Source organism: Rhinolophus hipposideros, assembly GCF_964194185.1.
Source record: "Rhinolophus hipposideros genome assembly, chromosome: 14".
NCBI lineage: Eukaryota > Metazoa > Chordata > Mammalia > Chiroptera > Rhinolophidae > Rhinolophus > Rhinolophus hipposideros.
In genome coordinates, this window is record NC_138060.1 from 19,453,369 (window position 1) to 19,472,823 (window position 19,455).

The 19,455-nt window shown below is 48.6% G+C and overlaps 1 protein-coding gene across 9 annotated transcripts in view; it reads right to left on the reverse strand.

The window, feature by feature from the left end:
* The window catches only part of CACNA1D (calcium voltage-gated channel subunit alpha1 D), a 308,623-nt gene that overhangs the window by 38,289 nt on the left and 250,879 nt on the right, over nucleotides 1–19,455 (reverse strand). For 3 of the 9 annotated variants that reach the window (XM_081073050.1, XM_081073052.1, XM_081073049.1), the window contains 9 exons: nucleotides 16,787–16,870; nucleotides 9,751–9,795; nucleotides 9,211–9,339; nucleotides 6,735–6,800; nucleotides 5,013–5,104; nucleotides 3,959–4,118; nucleotides 3,269–3,396; nucleotides 3,035–3,131; nucleotides 510–612 (listed from right to left, as the gene is read on the reverse strand). In XM_081073050.1, the coding sequence (XP_080929176.1) occupies nucleotides 510–612; nucleotides 3,035–3,131; nucleotides 3,269–3,396; nucleotides 3,959–4,118; nucleotides 5,013–5,104; nucleotides 6,735–6,800; nucleotides 9,211–9,339; nucleotides 9,751–9,795; nucleotides 16,787–16,870 (904 nt within the window). Of the gene's footprint in view, nucleotides 1–509; nucleotides 613–3,034; nucleotides 3,132–3,268; nucleotides 3,397–3,958; nucleotides 4,119–5,012; nucleotides 5,105–6,734; nucleotides 6,801–9,210; nucleotides 9,340–9,750; nucleotides 9,796–16,786; nucleotides 16,871–17,312; nucleotides 17,397–19,455 lie in introns of all 9 variants that reach the window. The other 6 variants (XM_081073048.1, XM_081073047.1, XM_081073051.1 and 3 more) reach the window with 3 other exon arrangements.

Consider the following 19,455-nt stretch of genomic DNA (forward strand, 5'->3'; position numbering starts at 1 on the left):
TTAGCTGTAGGCTCAGTGCACTAGCTGATATGTAAAGCACATGTAAACACTTTGGGCTGGCTGCAGATATCACCTCATCTTATCCCCAGGACTTCCCATAACGTAGGTGTGTGTATTTCCTTTCCATAGAGAAAGAACCTACAGCCCAGAACAGCGAAATTCCTCACTGAAGGTCATACAAGCACGACAAGTAAAGGACAGCTGGCATAAAGTCATGTGTGATAGTTCTGTCTCTACCAGGTCTCCCACCTATTTCTCCTGCTCTGTAATAAGCAGTGGCATGAGTCACCTCAAAACTTTCTGGGACAAAGGGAAGCATAAAGGAAAAAAAGAAGGGATAAGAGATTCAGGGTCAGCCAGCTGACCCAGCACAAATGTCCTCACTGCACTCACCACCCCCTTCCTCAAGGCCTCCCCGTGGCACGGAAAGGCGCAGAAGGGAGAACGCAGGTGGGAGATGGCATCTCCTCCTGGTTCTACCACCTGTCCTGCTTCCAGGGAACTCTCACCTTCGGTCTTGATTTTCAGAGCTGTTCGAACCAACGCAAACAGGGTTGCATTAAACATGACTGTCCCGTCACTGTTGAGAGGCATGTTCATGGCAACTAATCTCTGTAAACAGAAATAAAAGTTTCTTAATAGATTTAAGAAACTTTAAAATAGATTTATGATGGCAATATCCCTTTTCCACGTGTATTCTGTTTACCCCTCATCTCTTTTCCAGTCAACTCTCAATTTAATTCAACAGCCATTGGAGGAGCACCTACCATCTGTGGGGCTCTGACATGACAAAGATCCGAGCTTTAGTCATAAATGCAAAACGCAAATGCTGCCACTTGGATTGGTTTTTTTTTTTACCTTAATTATCTAATCACCTCACTGTTCCAGCATTCTTCTCCCTTTCTCATTAACCAGCAGTCCCTGTGTCTTGGGATCAGGCCTCCATTCTGGGCACATCATTAAGGCAGTTGTGAGGGAAAAAGGACACACCAGATAGAATGAGCCGGGCACAGGTCCCGGGACTTAGGTCCCCAGGCAACAGGGTTTGTTACTAGTCCTCAAACAGGGCGTGTCCTTCAAGGACCCTGCCCTGGTGAGACCACTGTGGTGTCCACATGGTTTCTCCAAGTGTTCGGTCTTTCAGAGCAAGATCTCCACTTCCTGCCTCCCTTTTCTCTCTCCTGGTCCCTCTAACACCAGCACGGGGAGTTGGAGAGGACCGGGTGAGTAACACTCTCTCCAGCTCCCAGTTACCTCATCTGTAGATAAGACGACATGGTTACCCCGAAGCGGCCATGGAAGGATTAAAGATCATGGACACAGATTTCAGCCCAGGGCCTGGAACAAGGTAAGTGCTGAACCAATGGTAATTATAATGATTAATAGTTTCAAAGCTCTTATTTTTGGCTGACAGTGTGTCCCAAGACAAAGAGTTAAAAAAAAGGTGTTTTGTTGTTTCCCTCCCTATTAATGGACTGGAAATTTGTGTTTGCATGATGCACCCCACGTAAATTCCCAATCCTATTACCACCCATCCCTATGTCCAAAATCAGCGCAGGCAGCCAGGATGCCCTGGACACTCAGTCAGTTTTCCTGGCAAGTTCCTGAGTCAGCAAAATGTACCACTTTGTGCCTCGAGGACACTTAGGTCCTTTACGTAAAAGCGTCTAAAAATGTAAACACCAGATGACAGCCATGAGCTGGAACCAATCTTGTTCTTAGAAAACAGAAAAGAGGCTAGTCCTGGGAAAGTTGATTTCCTGGGAAAGTCAACTTCTATGGCTTATTCTCCATACTTACATCCAGAGTCCTGGCCGAGGAGAAGCAATGACCTTAGCAAGGTTCCCAAGGACTTGCCAATGGGGCTTTCTGGATTTTCAGGGCAGGGAACAATGAGTTTGGCTTAGGAGATGCCTTTGAAAGACTGAAATATATATATATATTGTAGACTCTACTTTGTTACCTTGGGTCTATCTAGAGCTGGCCCAGCAACCCTGGAGTGGTAAAATCCCTGACCCCAAAATCCCTCAGATCCGTGTGGGAGGGGACCACCTGTTGTGCAAACTGGCTGGATTTCTATAGGGTAGAGTTTAAACAGGCAAATCTTGCATTTCTCCTTTAAAAATGGGAATCCTTCTCTGCTGCTACAACTGATTCAAGGTTCTGTGAGTTCTGTGGAAAGAACAAATCTCAACTAGGGCTCACAGAGAGCATGGTCTGATGTGAAAACTACAGAAATGGGGTGGGTGGGAGATGTGGATCCCTTTGTGAAAGGTCGCCGCCTGCCACATGGCTCACCAGCAAAGGAGCTCTGTCAGCAGAGGGGCACATGGCCATGTCCACCATCACACAAGATAGAAATGTCCAGGGGAACAAGTCGTATCCATTCTACTTCCTATGTCGATCGTTTAACCATGCCCTCCTCTCTAGCCCCGCTTCCACTGCCCTCACTTTGGCTCTTGTTACTTACCACTTAGATAACCCCAACAGCTTTCCTGGGTGTTCTCCTGTCCCCAGTTTACATCTTCAAAGCCTGAGTTTACCTTCTAACATGGAAGGCCACTCGTGTCTTTCTTGGAACTCAGCATGGCAGAGAAGGGTCCTCACAGCTCCGCTGTGTTTGTGCCTGTGGCTTTCTGTCCTTTCCTCGTATGTTCTAGCCACACCAGTGACTCCCCATTTGCACAGACGACATCCATCGTCCTGCCTCTGCATTCGGTTTCTCTGGGCTCCCTTTCTGCAATGCCCTCCCACTCTTGCAAACTCCTAATTCTCTCCTTCTGGACCTGTTGCAAATATCACGTTCTCCTCCACTCACCCAATGACAAGTTGCATAATTCCCTTCCTATTCTTATTGGCAGCTGAGTTATAATCTGGCAGCTCCTCAGGACAAGAACCACATATTATATTTTTCATCAGTGCATTCCCAGGGCCTGACAGAAGGTTTGGCAGAATGTCACTTAGGAAGTGTCTGTTGAATGAACGAGGGAGTCCCTATAAGAGAGGCCATCAAACACCCAACTGGGACACTTACCTTACAGGCTACTCTGTGTGGGCATAATTTCCCAAACCCCAGGGGAGGCTGGATGCGGCGGAGCAGAGTGACCACGTCGAGGTGCTTGATCCTTCCCCTGGAGACAAAGGACAACGTGAGGTCAAGGGCAGCACTGCTGGCCTGAGCTCTCAGCCCATTCCACCTTCCATAGAAACCACAGCCAACATTCCAGAAACAGTCCACACAAGCCCCATGGAATCCTTTCCAACCTACTTTGCCTCAGGGTCGTATTCTGACCATATTCTTTTGAATTCGTCTAAATGATGAGGCCCCAGAATAGACCAGTCCCGGGTCAGATAATCAAAATTGTCCATGATGACAGCCACAAACAGGTTGATGATCTGTGAAAGCAAATCAGGAAGAGGCAGCGTCAGCTGTAGTGGACCAGATGAGGCTAGGACCCCAGGAAGTGCTTCCTAATTGTAGGGTCGTGAAACATTTCAACCCATTTCTCCAGAGACTGTATAAACTTTCCTTCCAGGGAATGTTTCAGAAAAAACTAGGCTCATAGCTTCCTGAAATGGCTTTGGTCTAGTCCCAGGGGAGGGCAGGAGGATGTGCTGGGCGTTCGAAGCACACTGCAGTTTTATCATTTCATCGCCACCAAATAACTCATACTCTTAAGTGGCTGCTACGTGCAGTGGCTTTGAAAATGTTATAAAGGAACCAGCAGCCCTGAGAAGCTGGGGTAGTGGCTGCCCCAAGCCTGTGATGAATCATGGAACCGCTGCTCGTAACAAAGGAGCCAGTGACACTCCTGATTAAGCAGAAACCTCCAACTGCCGAGTCTGGGGTGCTCACCCTAAAACAGCCAGCAACAAGCTGATGGGCCACATCATTGGTCTGAATCCCAAAGCTGCAAAAACATCTATCAATTCAGAGGGAGTCCTTCTGATCACGTACCAGAAATGCGCAGAGCATGTAAAAGCTGATGAAGTACACAATGGCGAAGTTGCTCCCACACGAATACTCCTCCCCTGGGTTGTAATCGGACTCTGGGTCGCAGAGTTTCCCCGGGAGGCAGGCCAGCATGATCTCCTGCCACGCCTCACCTGTTGCACATCTTATTGAGAGTAAGCAAAGAAAGGGCTTTAGTGGGGAAAGAAGGGATTTGAAGCTTAGACCTCTAAGAAATTTTAAGAAAAAAAACTTCTTAACGAGAGCAAAACTTAAGTAATTTGGGGGAGAGCCAGTTTGAATTACTAAAAATATGAAATTCCTACTTATTTGTGACTGATTTATATCAATCAACGGAAGCATAGCAATTCTTTTTGTAAAAATGGATGTTTGTTTTTACATCCACTCTTCTTTAAACCCTTATGTTACAATTTTTTAATGATTATTTATTATCTTTTAATGATCTAACATCTGCCAATTTGATTAGATCCTAGTTCAATTTTGTTGAAAGCAAAGAAACGACCTAACTTGCAAATGACTTGCTATCCAGTTACTAGAGTCCTTACAAATTACTTGTACGATTTCTACCGGGTTCTCTCACTTTAAGGTAACTTGTTCACAAAGTTATTTAACTGGGGTTAAAAAACGATCCCATAAAATTTCAAATTCCACATCTCAGAAACTGTCCCGATTGGCTATGCAAAAGGCCTCTGTGTTCCATGTTCTGCTAAATTGCCATGTTCCTGGTTGTTTCAGCACATACTTCCATGTGTAAGCATACACCCCGTAATTTTCCTGGTGGCCCTTAGTAGACCGCCAGACTCCTAAATGGATAAACCTTAAACCAGCCACAATGTGAATGGCCACAGCCATTTCTACAAGCCAGCAAAATTCCTCTGTAGCTGAGATGATGCTAGTGTCTCTGTTTAAGAACACAGAACAAATACGAAAAGCCACCATGATCAACTGGGAAAGCCCAGGGTGAGGTCATAACATGCGTCCTCTGTCATTCTGGAGCCCAAAGCTAGAGAGAGACACACCCCGTGCCAGACTCAGGTACCTGAAGAGCAGCAGCACTGCCTGGGGAAAGGTCTGGAAATTGTTGTTCCTATTGATCTGGTTGTTGTCCCTCATGGCGACTTTCCCAAACATCTAGGTAGAGAAATTATGAGGGGGAAAAAGGAATAGATTTTGTCAGACGAAAATAAAACCCTCCATTTGCGAATTAAGCACTACCTCAGGTTGTATCCACACCCACGAGGGCTTTCTCACGGTGCTGGGCACTTCATTGATTCCCACAGATGTGCTGGGCTCTGTGCTAACTGCTGGGAACACAGGGCAGTCAGGAACGTTCTCCCCTCCAAGAGCCCCTATCCTGGGGGAGGGACAGAAAAGCAGGCAGACAGGCAGCCCCGCCTGCTGAGAGCTGCGCTGACCCAGCAGGACAGAAAAGCACAGAACAGCCTCACATATCTGAGGCTGGGGACTTGGGTCAGAGAGGCCTCCAGGGGAGTAAGATGAAGGCCCAGAACTGGAGGATAAGTAAAGCCAGTCACGTGACAGGGAGAGGGAAGAATGCTCCAGGCAAAGGGAGCACCACCTGCAAAGGAACACGGGCAAGGAGGCACAGGAGCTCCAGGAAACGAAGAGAACGAGGGTGCAGACAAACAAAGATCAGGCTGCAGACAACTGTGGGGCCAGTGGGCTTTACCTCCAGGGCAAAGACAAGTTCAGAAATACTTTACCTATGGGACTTACAGGAGCACATTGACATTTCAGAAGAGCCTGGCGCCTGGCGAAGCCTCCTGAGCGCAATGTAGCTGCAGAGCTCTGAGATAGCTCTGGTTTTGTATGAGAGCATCACGTCATAAAGTACGTTTTGGGGCACACAGCATCACATGCTGCTCAGTTACAGGGGCTCAAGTCTGTTGATTCACAGTTCATGCCTCCTAGAGGCCTGTGAATCCTTCTATGCCTTCAGAACAAAAAAGATACGCACAACCGCTTCTCTGCCTCTGGAATCCCTCCTTTATCTGAAAGAGGGCATCTGAACTTGTGGAGAGTGTGGCAGAGAGACCACCCAGGGAGGTCCAGGCCACAGGCTGCTCTTCACCTGCCTCTCCCTCCTGGAGGCTCTGCCCACTGCCACTTCCTATTAGGGCTCAGCTGTTAGTGAAGCCCCAACCCCTTTACCCACCCCAGGAGGAGCTGGAAAATATCCTGCAGCCTCTCAGCCAGGCTCACAGAAAGCCCTGGTTTCATGCTTCTTCTTAAAGGAGGGCGACTGAGGCAAGATAATGGTTCCAGTTCCGCCCCAGCCACAGTATCCAAAATAGTTTGTTTCAAGCGAGCCTCTCACTGGGCTATAACAAAACAATTTTCCACACTATAAACAGACTTTTGTATAATATCTTCTAGCAACACTGGTGCAGAAACTAAGACATTTATGGCTCCTTTAGTATGGCAGTTCTTATTGCTCAAATCAAGTACGGGTTTTCTCCATCAGCTGGCTCTCCCAAGATGCATATTGGGGGTAAGGAGTACCACTAAACGCAGCTTTCCGTGGCACATTCTAACCCCTCCTCGCTCTTCTGAGCCGGGCTCTTTGGCACAGGCTCTTCCCTTTGGAGCCACATGGGTCTCAGCTTCATATCTCTTCAGCAGCCAAGGTGTCTGGCTGCAAAATCAAGATCTTGTCTTTCCATTCCACCTGGCCAAGGGCCATCATGCCACAGATTTGGGACTACCTGGCAAAAGGGACCCCAAGGGCGCCAAAGCTTACCTGCATGCCGATCACTGCGTAGATGAAGAACAACATGGCTATGAGAAGGGCGACGTATGGGAGCGCCTGGAAGACAGGAAGCACACAGCTCAGCGCTGGCCGCTTGCCCTGGTGCCTGCTCAGGCGCAAACTGACGACCCACACGGGGCCACATGGTTTTCTTTCCCGTGTTATAGTGAAAGGACATCAACAGCGAGGCAGGACTTTTTAAACCTCAGCCCAGCACGATGACTTTAGTCCTGAGTACACCAGCCACATGCACACCTCGTGTTACGAAGCTGCAGGCAGGATGTGCTTCCCACAGTCATTAAACTGTGTATCCTAATCCTAAGCAGTGTCAACGCACACTCCATTCTCGTCATAATGTTGAAAGTCATCTTTGGATTACTGTGTGAAAGTATCATAATTGATCAAACCATTCCAGAACACCAGCATTTAGATGGCTTCCATTTTTGTTTGTGGGCATGTTTGGGGTGGGGGTGAGGGGCTATTGTACATCCCCTTACAAAGGAGTTATCTTTATGCACAATGACCTTCCCATCTGCTAAAGTATTTCCTTAGGGTGAAGTTTCAGGAGGGGAATTACTGGGTCAGAACCACTTTCTGGCCATTGCTGTAGAAAGCAAGATATCTTGCTTAAAAGGCACACTCTCTGAAAGAGGCACAGAGCTGGGGGGTTGGGCCAGGAAAGAAAAGGAGCTATCTGGGTGATCGCCAAGTCTGGGCTCTCCTTAGGAACATCAAATACAAGTATATGTTAGGCCAAACGCCTGGTCCTTTAATCCAATGTTCCTCAACTTTTCTCTCTCGTCATGTGGCAGAAGGTGTCCATGTGTGGGGCACCCCTCCAGGAGGTACCTAGATTGTGAAACCTAATGCCAGGCACACATGCTTACAGCATCCACTTTCTCTCCTATCTGAGAAAGGTCATCAAAAAGCCAGTGGCTAAAACACTTTCCAATGTGTGTCAGCTCTGGGTCTGCACCTGCCAGCCTGGCCCGGTACAGCAACACCATCCTGACAGAGTCCCCAGGGTTAGTTTTGGGCTTTCCTCACCATACCTATAGGCAATGTCTTCCTACCTAGGTTATAGAACATTTACGAATTCTGTTGGCACTGTTTCTGTTTTTATGAACTAGTACTCTCCTTATCTATAGTGACTAAATCGGTTTTTTGAAAAAAGCGTTTAGTGATTTCTTTTAAAGTGAATAAGAATGAGCTTATCACGTGAATTCATTCTATTTTTATAGCAGTCCACTCACAAACTTTGGGACTTTATGTTGATAACAACTGTGTAGGATTTCATCCCTTACCGAGACCAAGGTTCACCTGCCTCAGACCCCCTGCTCTGCCCTGCCTCTCTCAGAGCTGCATTCTTGGTTCCTATAACCTCATTCTCCCCACCAGAATGTGTGATTTTCCTTCTTGGAGTTTTTAAATTTACCCCCTTCCCCAAATGCCAGCCCATCCTTTCTCCTCTTTACCTTTTAAAATCCCACCCACTGCAGAAAAACGCTTCCTTGGATGTTAACACTCGTTCCGTCAGAGGTGGTGGGAGTCAGTTTCAACTTTTCCTTATATATCTTTGGATAGTTCCACTTGTTAATGTGACCATTTATTACTTTTGAATTAAAAGTAGTCAAGTAATTAAAAAACAAAGATTCATGATTCACTTTCTAATGTTGCTGCATGTCTCCAAATTCCCTACATTGATGCTTCTTTTAAACAAGAATCTATACCCTTTTCCCCATGGATTCAGTCCAGAAGACTAGAATATCTCGGTAGGTACAGAAGTAAGTACTGGAAGGTACAGGAGAAGCCAGGTCTATTCAGGAATAGACTAGAACCAGGTTGCACCAGCCTGGAGAATCACAGATGAAGAATGAGACCTGGCTTATGCCTAAATGTCCTCAATATTGTAATACTTCCAGGCACTGGAAGACATAGAAACTGGGATGGTGAGCTGGCCCGGGGCAAAGTGGTCTCTGATTCAAGTCTAAACAGACTAGCTGACAGACTGTTGCAGCCTTATGAGGAGAAGCCATCCTAGCAAGAGGCTGTTAGGCTTCTGGGGGCCTCAGGGAACCCAGCACCCTCTCACACATCACCCCTCACTAAACAGCATCCTGGAAAGGAACAGACTGAGGGGCTCAGAGGCTCCACAACTCTGTCAGTCTTGGAAATGTTGCAGATGTCTCAGCTACAGGTCCTTACTGCTTTCTTTTCTGTTTCTTTTAAGCAAGTAATCCTGTTTGATTTACCCAAGGAATGTGGGTCAGGTCTCTCTAGCATTTCATATTCTCTATTGACCTAGGTGGTCATATGACCCAGGTGGTCATGTGACCTGGGCAGTCACGTGGCTTCGGTAGTCACAGTGGTCATGCAGAAGGGAGTCTGGATCCTCCACAACAGGGGACAATCATTGACTTACATATGATCTTCAAAGACAAAGAGACGCCCTTGGCGTGGCTCTTACCTGAAAGGACTTAATAAAAGTCCACAGCAATGTCCGGATGCCTTCCCCCCTGCTGAGAAGCTTCACCAATCGCATCACTCGGAAAAGACGGAAAAAGGTGATGGAGATTCTATTGCTCTCTTCAGAGTTCTGAAGGGTTATCATGGAGAGGTCAAACCCAATGGAAAGTAGAACATGCAACACTTTCAGAAAAACAGCAACAGATGCAAACAAAGGTGACAGAGGTAAGAACTGAAGATGTGTTTCTAGGGCCTTTTCACCTTAAAAAGCATGATGTGAAAGAAAAAGTTACATGCCAACAACACAGGGCTGGGAAAACTGGGTCCACACGGCACATGCATGTCCACGTGGTCTAGTGTATTAAGAGGAGAACTCTGGGCTGCTCAAGAGTACTGGACACTGATGATGAATGCAAACCACTGCAGACACTGTTCTGGAAGAACAATCATGGAGAATACAGAAAAACTAGTGGAAAACTCGACATGGTCAAATAAACTCAAGGAAAAGGCCCAGCCCCTGGGGACTAGTCACTGATCTTACCCCAGGTGTAGCAGTTGGGACAGGGACATTTTCACTTTCAGTTGGCTTTAAGAAATCAAAGATTGAAAACATATTAATGAATTGGGAAAGAAGCAGTGGTTCCAGAGGATATTCCCTCCCCCTTTTTAAAAATGTGTGGTTAATGTCTTAGGACAACACACCTGCCCCCTCTCTGAGGAAATGTCAGGGACACTGCTTGGAAGTGGGCTTGAGGGTGGGCAGCCCTGGACACAGGCTCAGACACATCCCAGGACGTGAGGTTCCCAGGAAAGATAATGCTGCCAGATCACGACTGTCCCTCACGACAGAAATGCAGAGGAGGACTCTGCTTCTCCCAGGGAGACTGGCTCCCTGTGTTGCATCAGGATTGTGGCTCTCAGGAACTCACTGCTCTGTAGCAGGCCATTCCACACCCTGAGAAACAGAGCGACTCCACCAAAGGGGGCAAACAGTGAGGCAGCTACCTGTGGCCCACAGACCTGGACCACACTCTGTTCCTGGGCCCACACACCTGGGCAGTGTCCCTATGTTGCCCTCTGTAGCGGGGCTGCTGGGGAGCTGGACAGACTGAGTCAGTGGGAGCAGGAAAGGGGCTGGTTTCCCTACCCAAGGCTTCACTGCCCAACTGACAGCTCAGACTGCTGTCAAAGAAGACAAAGCTCAGCTGTGTGTGGCTGTTGGGGATAAACAGCTTGAGATAAGCTAGCCCTGAGCTTCAGTGGTTACATCTCATCGAGGTCTGGTGTGGCTCCCGCCACTCGGGCCCCAAGGTGCCAAAGGAGAGCGCTCATCACCCTGTGTGCACCTGCCTCCTTCCTCAGGCTGGAAGCCCTCAGAGGGCAAGGACCTCACCTCACTCACTCCACTCAGTGCCCAGTACGGTATCTGGCACTTATTACATGTTCGATAAGTGCTTCAGAAAATGCAGAGGTTGTAAGCAACCTCTAACAAGTATCAGGAGGCATCTTAAAATTAAACAGTGAGGGCTGAACAAGAGTCTGGAAATGATGGACTCTCTTTCTCCACTGAAGCAGCTGGTCTACCTGGTGACTGATAAAGCAATGAGGCTCTCCCGGTTGGGGGCCCAGCACTGCTGTGTGCACTCCGGGGCTGCTGGGTAGCCTTTCTGTCTAGCTAAGGGATGTGTGTGAACACATGGAGACACACACTCATCTGATGGGCTCTCCTCCCTAGGGATAGAGGGAAATAAGGCCTCTGTTCCAAAGTCTCACTCTCGTCAACAGCTGCCTCCTGAGACCACACATAAAATTCTATAAAATTCATAGAAAACAAGGAGTTTGGGCACATAGCATCACAACTGAAATTCAGCAATGTGCCTACAAACTCAGGACTAACGGGTCCTGACAGGGTGACAGATGGGTTCCTGTATCACTTGGGGTGCTCAGAAGGTGAACTCTGCAATGGTTTGCCCACGTCCAGGTCATTATTTTTATTTTCCTCCGCTATTATCTCACCTCAAAACAAAAACATCTCCTGGAAGGGACCGATGGTGGTTTTTAACAGAAGACTTTAACAAATGATGGAATTTGTTTTCCAGAGTTCTCACTGTCTCCCACTGTCTCTCAGGGGCTGTGTGAAGGAGGGCTTCTGTCTTGCCCATGCAGCTGGTATGTGTGTGCGTGTGCATGTGCGTGCGTGCGTGCCTCTGTTTGCCTATGCTCAAGGGGATCAGAGTGTGCATAAGACAGAGCCCTCTACACTAAACTTTTGAAATGTCCAGAACCTGTGAGTTGGTCCTGCAAGAGAGTGAGGAGCCTGTGGTTGGAAAAGACACTCTTTTTGACCCCACGATCCAGCCCAAACCCCTTCTGCTTCCTGCTGCCTATCCTACTCCAAGTCTGACAGACCTTGCATAACGCCCTTCTTTATGATATGGGAAAGTTAGCAGCCAAACTGACTTTTCAAGTGCACATCTCTTTTTCAACTGATGTCTTTGAAGTCTGACAAATCTTGGGCTATGAACTTGAAACCATGAATATTCTTTTGTTTAAAAACACAAGGAGGAGGAGGAGACAGCAATTGTGGAGGGACAAGGCAGCACGACATGCAGGAATGGAAGGAAAGAACAAACAGCACATCAAGCTGTGTGTACCCCCAGTGCAGCCTGCGGCACCCTGCCCTTGCCCCCCGTGCCACACTGGGCAGGAAGACGGCTGCGGGAGAGATGCCCCAGGCAGCACTGGGAGACAGTGCAAGTTGCCAAAATATCTTACAAATCGGAGGGACCCTGAGGATGACTTTGCTCTAACTACAAATATCAGCCTGGTAAAAAGGGCGGGCCAGCTCTCACCCTGGGCAGAACATTAGAACTGCCTAGGGAGCCTTAACAAAATTGGATGCCTTTGGGGTGGGACCACCCCAAAGAATCTTATTTAATTGATGGGGGTTGTGCTTGAGCTTTAGGAGGTTTAAAAGCACTCAGGTGACTCGAATGTGCTGCCAGAGTTGAGAACTGCAGTCCTGAGCCAGGGTAAAGCTGGGCCACATCTTCAGCTGGTCACCCACATCAGCTAATTCCTTTTAGGTCTGGATTGGCCTGACAGAGTGGGACCATTGGAAAAGTCCACTCAGGCTGTGACAGCTGAGTAGTGAGTTCTTTTGGAGTTCATGAGGGTTCAGTACTTGTACGCAAAGAGATTAGCCTCCATTCCCATCTTCTTTACAAGGGATAGAGAAAGCTATGGAAACCAAGGGAGCTGGTGAAGGGCAGAAATGGACCATGAGTGAGCTGATGTTCTGCTGGATCCTGGGATGGACCACAACCACTCCTAGAGGACATGAGATTGGGAAAGGACTCACTCGGTAGGGGCTATGTGATCAGTTTTCAACAAAGGGAATTCCAGTGTCATCTCAGGGCTTGGATCAGATGACCTCAGTAGCTCCTTCCAACCCTGAGATGCTGGGAAACCGACAGGGAGAGGGCCTTCAGCCTCAGGAGACTAAACTACGTGCCGGGGTTAGGAAAGCTCTTTAGGTCCCTAGGGCTCTGCTGATGTTCCCTTCAGCCCCTTCCTATGGGGCTCTCAAGCAGCCTCTGGAGATGCAGGCTCAGAGCCAGCCCCCTGCAACTACCGAAGCCAAACCACCCTCAGTTTGCCAAGTGCAATCAAAAGAATCACTCTGCACTTTTCTGAATAATTCCCGTCTTGTTCTGGAAAAGCTGAGAGGATGCAGTTTTTCAATTCAGACAGGAAGCACACCAACTTCCCAGAACCAGTTAACCTGAAGCATCCTGGAGAACCCAGCTTTTAGAGGAAGTCTCTCTCTGACAACTTCTGACCTGGCATATAATACCTCTGGGAGGACGGGCTTCTGTATTTGGGATTACTGAGTCTGTGTCCAGAAACCAGCAACCTGGTCCCTAGAAAAGGGTGAGCGTATGGACTAGAGGACTGAACAAACTGATGACCGTGGGTTCAGAAGAAGAAGCTGGGTGCAGCCTTTGGACACCTGGCCCAAACTGGGCACCTGACAAGTCAGGGGCAATTCTTGGGTCCCGGGGAGTGAATTCCCTATTGATTTTTGAGCCTATCCCTATTGATAGGCTCTTCAGTAAGTAATGACAAGGCAGACACGGCTTCTAAAGACGTATTTTGCCTCCCCGGCAATAATGACACTGGGAAAAGACTAAATGTCAGCAGCATTCATTCCCTGGATTAGGGGGAATATGTTGCCGGGTCATGTCACCATTCAAGGAGCAAACAGGCATCAAAGAGGGAGCAAAAGTGAGCCCACCAGTCATCATCTGACATTTTAGCAGCTTGGTGATGTGACCAAAAGTGACGAAGACACGTCATGAGAGCTATCAAACCATGATCACAGCAGGCGGGGGATGTGGGAAGGGGCAGCAGGATGGAGAAGGCCGGGTGAGCATGCAAGCGGGACAATGGAAAGGGCCATCCAAAATGTTTTTTGCAAAGAATACAAACGCAAGCTCAATTTTTCCATTTCCAAGCCAGATCTTTCATTTTTAAAGATTATGCTGGCAAGTCACAGAGCCAAGTATGACTGACCGAGATGGCCCTGGCTCAGGCCCCAGGCTGGAGACAATGAACGATGGGATGGGAAACAATTTAGATGACCGTGACCAAGAGCATGTCCTGTGAAACTCAGTGAAAACCAAAGGTGAGGAAGCCAAAAACAAGTATACAGTCTTTAAAGTGCTTTTGCTTTAAGGACTTCACCGTATATATGTTTATATATACTTGCCGCTACAATTTTCTAAAAATAAAACCAACATGAAAATCAATTAGGCAACAGAAAAGAAAGATCAACAGAGGTAGGGGAGAGAGCATGGCAAGTTAATATTGCAAATCATGATGACTGATGGCAGCTACAAACAGCCAACAATGGACCAACAGTGTTCGTGCTCAGCTGACCCAGGAACCCAGGGGACAAGGCCACTAAGGGACATGATGTGTACTACTCCCCTGGGGGACTCAGCACATGTGGGTGAGGGGGTGTAGGAGTCCACAGCTCTACTCAGATAGTTACACCATCAGAGGCTAAGAACACCCAGTCTCTTTTATCTCTGTGCCTCCCCCAAGCCTAGCCCAAGGCCTGAGAATTCTCGATGTCCACTAAGCATGTGTTGAAAAACTGAGCAAATGAGAAGGTGGCCCTGAGCGTTTGCTGTGCACTGAGGCCCAGCACCACAGAGCTGACATCTCCCCAGCGGTACTCTACGGGCCCAGGCGGAGAAGTGGCAATGCCATCAGCTGAGGAAGGCGTGGCCTCAAGGAATATCCAACCAGGGGAAAGGTCACTGACTGAAAGAGCAGTATGGGAATGATAACCAGATTTGGGAAGTCGACTGCATGCCAGGAATTGGCCCAGTTACAGCCTCTTTTGTATAGACGCCCCAGTGTCAGATGCTAACTAGAGAAGTTAGTGTGGGCTTTTGTAGACCTGCGGCTTGCCTGAAAAACGAGACGTAAAGGTGGACATCACTGAGACACTGCTGAGCAAGGCTGGGCCAGAGGGGACAGGCACAATGGGCTCCTGGCCCTGGCATAGGGTGAGGCAGCCAGGAAGCGGGCTGTGTATAGCTGAGTACCAGCGCCACACACCCCCAGCCAGCAGGTGGGACCGGCATTAGACAGCTGGCTTATTCACTCAGGGAACAAACCCTGGCCACATCCTGGTACCCAGAAACTAAGCATTTACACCCAACAACTGCACAGCGCTTTAAGCACTAACTGCTCTAGGAAGACCTGCTCAAATTGTAGTTTTATTTCCATTATAGACCATCGCTGACTTACATCAGGGTCCTCCAAAATTTTTATGTAAGTAGACTTTGATGTCGGTTATAAGCCCTTTGTATTGTAAGATGATTACGCAGACAGATGTCTAGTCGTAAACTCAGCAGACAGCCCATCGCAACCCAGTTAGCGACCTGCTGTCCTCCCATTAGTGTCACATTATTTCATAACCAAGAATGATTTACACATTTTGAATGGCAATTTTATAGCTGACTTGTGGAATATTTCACATGAAGTGAAATTTTCATAAGCTTGGGCTTAGGGAGGTTAGGGGATGTATGTGCCTGGGTCTAGTAAAATACCATTTTACTACCTAGTCATGGCATGAATTTGAGTGTTAGGAGGCTTAAATCAGCCCTTCATGGCCATGCTAGTGTCTTGCAGTCCATTTCATCTATTATGACCTAACAAATCCACACTGACAATGCCCTTGCATCTCCTACCACTCGGTTTTAGCAAGGATTTTCACAAATATTCATATCGTTTTTATCACCACAACATAGCTACGAAGCAGGAGGGCAGATAGTATCTACCCCAGTTGATCCACGAGGGAAGTGAAGCCCAGATCCAACAAGTCATTTTGAACAAGGACTAGAACTTCCAGGCCTGGGAATTGCCAGGCTGGTGGCCGTTCCACTACTCTATACTCCAGAATCAGCCTGGCCTCAAAACTAGCTGAATAAAAGGATTTCACCATCATTATTTAACACAGGTTGTCTGGGCACCAGGATGGACTGTACAATCGTGCAGATATCAGCCAAGCAGAGCATGGAGGCCCCTTCCCAGCAAGCGTGCAGGAGGGGACTGGGCTGGCCACGTGGAGCAGAAAGCCAACACCGCACAATGGTTCCACCCCATGCTTCACTGTCCCCAAGAAGAACTCTACACAACCTGGGCACGCCCACACTGCACACCCACTATGAACTGGGACAGACCAGCTGGGCAGGGCCCTTTCTGCTTCCCTCTGGTCTATCCAGTCTAGGCCTGGGTCAGACCTGAAAGAAACCACCTGGAGGGGTTACTCCTCTTTCTCAAGCCTCTTAATTTTGAAGGAGGGTTCTCAGGATGCTTCTAGAAGGGGCGGGGTGTTGCTCCACCTACCATGCCGCTACTGTGCTTGTTCCCTCATCAAAGGATTCAACTGAGTGCAACAAAGAAGTACTGATCCCTCCTGGTAGGCACTAAACCCTCCTTCTTGCTGGTACTGGGCAGCCTTCAGTCTGCACCACCGTTTGGGGAGCTAGGATGGGGGACGTTCCCCAGTGTCACCGGTCAGACTCAGCAGACACAAAGCATAAGTGAGAACAGCAGCAGCAGCGGCTACGTGCTCAGGGCACAAATTTCCCTCCTGTGCCCTCACAGAACCACTGTAGGTACCAGGGCACATGTTATGAATGCCATTGTATAGCTGGGAAACCGAGGCACAGAGCAGTCAGGTGACGTGCCAAGGTCACACGGCTACTGAGTGACAATGTGCACATTCTTCACATAATTAACTCCTAGCCAGTAACGTTCTAACAAGATCTTCTTTTAAAATAATGTCTTAGTTCCCCAAACAGTAATTCTACATTTACTTCTCTACTCTCTTTCGGGGGAAGAGGGTGGGGAAACCACAAAATGTTCTTAGTCTTTCAAAAGAAATGCGTGCCTGAATTTCTAAAATGTACGGAGATCCCTGGGTAGGGTTTCTAGGGCCCTCCAGGTTAGACTTAATGAAAACAATTACGTTGTAGGACACAAAGTTTGCTACTTACATTCACTTCAGTTATAGCAATATCAACGACGCTACCAACAACAATTAAGGCATCAAAAGTGTTCCATGCATCAGTGAAATAGTGCTGTTAGGGCAAGCATTCAGAAGCCACAGAGGAGAGGAAGCACAACAGGAAAAAAGAAGAAAAGGACAGTGTTACAAAAGGGGAATATTCTAGCATCATGTCACCCAGCTACTTGAAAAATTGCCCTAAAACAAACATGTTATAGATACGTCACTTTGGGTATCACTGCAGACACAGAAAATAAAAACAGTTAGAGACGCCTATCTTACCCTGCCTACCGTGAGTTGGGTAATGCTGCAAAATACTCCTCCACAAGGTGATTTGTGCCTAAAAAGGCCCGGGATAATGCTCTATCCTGAAAGGCCTCTTTTCCACCACTCTCATTAGGAAATTGCGAAATTGGGATCTGTGACTTGTCCAGGTGACGCCAGTGTGGGGCAGGGAACGGAATGTGCACAGACAGAGGACAAGAGGCAGGCGGCCACGGGCAGGCCATACTCACGTCAGCTTCGCTGAGGGCCACGTCTATAATGCTGCCGATTACGATGAGGGAGTCAAACGTATTCCAGGCGTCACTAAAATACCCCTGGACAGAGCAGGCAGGGGGCAGACATTTATGAGCATATAGGAACGAAACGCCACACGGACCATATGGGGACACCTCCGAGGCCCCGCAGCACCCATAGCAACCAGGTGGGGAGTGGGGTGGGAGAGCCACACGGAGGCAACAATCCTGTCCACTGGTGCAAAGGGACAGAGGATGGTGTGCACCTGCATGTGTGAGAGGCTGCCCACATGCGTGCACGCACACACACACGCACACACACGTGCACACACACAATGCAGACCCATGGCCCTGAGTAGCACCAAAGAGAGTAGGATAGACGGAGGCATTTGGCAACCCTGCCCTGACACTCAGGGTGACAAGCCCAAACCCTCACATGTTGAGGGAAGAGCAAGGCCCTCCCACTCCTTCCATAGGACCCCCAAGCACCCCACTTCCCTTCTCCACTTAAAGAGCACTGTGACCAGGCATTTCATATGTTCTCATCTCTGTGCCCTGAAAACAAACCAGCAACCTTCCCCTTCCTCACCAGTCCAACAAGAATTACAAAGTGTGTGCCCAAGATAAGTCCCTGTCCTCACAAAGTCTGGGTCTAACAGGAACAGGAGTATGTGGCAATGGCTGACAGGGAGGCAGGCACAGCAACACACACAGGTCCAAGGCACGGAGTCGAGGCAGAGACGCTGACTCTGGGCTGTGGGGACGGGGGCTCATGTAGAGAAGCCAGGCAGGTGCTGCAGAGGCAAAGAGCACTGGAGGAGCATGGGGAGGCTCAGGGGCTCCCACTGTCCTTGATGGAAGCCCCAGGTCAACAACAGGCTCCTCCTTGCCACCCAGCCCCTGCTCTCTCCTCCTCCCTGTCACCGTCCAGGCTAAGAGGACTCCTTCCCATCCCTCAAAACTACCACTGGGTTCTTCCCCACCTCCTGATGCCTCTGTCATCCTGGTCTCCCCGCCCCAACTCTATCTGCCCACATCCTCGTCCTTCTTCAAGGTCAGATCAAATGCTACCTCCCTGAGGGGACCTCTTCAGATCCTCTTGACTCCCACCGCTGTCACATAAACTGTGTATCTCTCTCATGTCTTGATCACTGAATCTGGGGTCTTCGCCAGTCCCCCATGCTGGAGCCTCCGAGAAGGCGGCCTGTGCTGGTGATTCAGTCCCCTCCTCCATGAACCCCCATATCGAGTCCAGAGCCTTGGACCCAGTGAGTGCTTGACACGTTGCAAAGTCTCTTCTGCCAACATGTACCCTATCAGTTACGTACCCCAGTTCTTGCTTTTCCAGGTCCTCATATCTCATGACAATTCTCAAGGCACAGCGTCTCTAGGAGTGCGATTTAGAAATCCACATGTACGTGCCGTACATTTTACTTCCTCTTCTGGATTCAGCACAGTAGGTGCTAAATTAGTGCTTGTTTCCCAGCACCCCCGTGAAGCCTGATTCGGGGGGGGGGGGGGCAGCACTTTTCACAGAGGCTTCCGGCAGCAAGGCCGACGACTCTGTCAATACACTGTGTCTTTTCAGAAAGTCAGAACGTGTTTTAGAAATAAAAATTCAGATCTGAATAACATAAAAAAGGGGCCCAGTGTGCTTACAACTCCATATGCTTCGTGCTGACTCATGAAAACCGGAACAGAAGGTACTTTGAAGCGTCAGGTTCCTGAACTTGTGATCAGAGGAAGCCAGGGCAGAGCCCCCGCCTTTGATGACATGACAGAAAATGTCATGTTGGCTGTCCCAACAGCTGGCGTAGGGATGTTTATTCTAGTTACTGCTAGTCACTCTGGGTGCATGTACCGGGAGCTATGACACTGACCGATGCCTGGGGTTTTTACAAAATTTCATCTTAAATAACGTAAGATTTTCCCACTGAACTGCCATGACTTCTGACCCGTTCTTTACCTCTGTCCACCCCTCCCACAATCACAGTGCCTCCATCACACGTTATTCTCTTCGACTGCCAGCCTCCCAGACCCCTACTGCAGTCCTCCAACGCGTCCACAAGAGGAGTTCACCTGCACCCACTCTCATGACCTGTGTATCCAAGTCTAATGGGACGGTCTACTTAAAAAATAT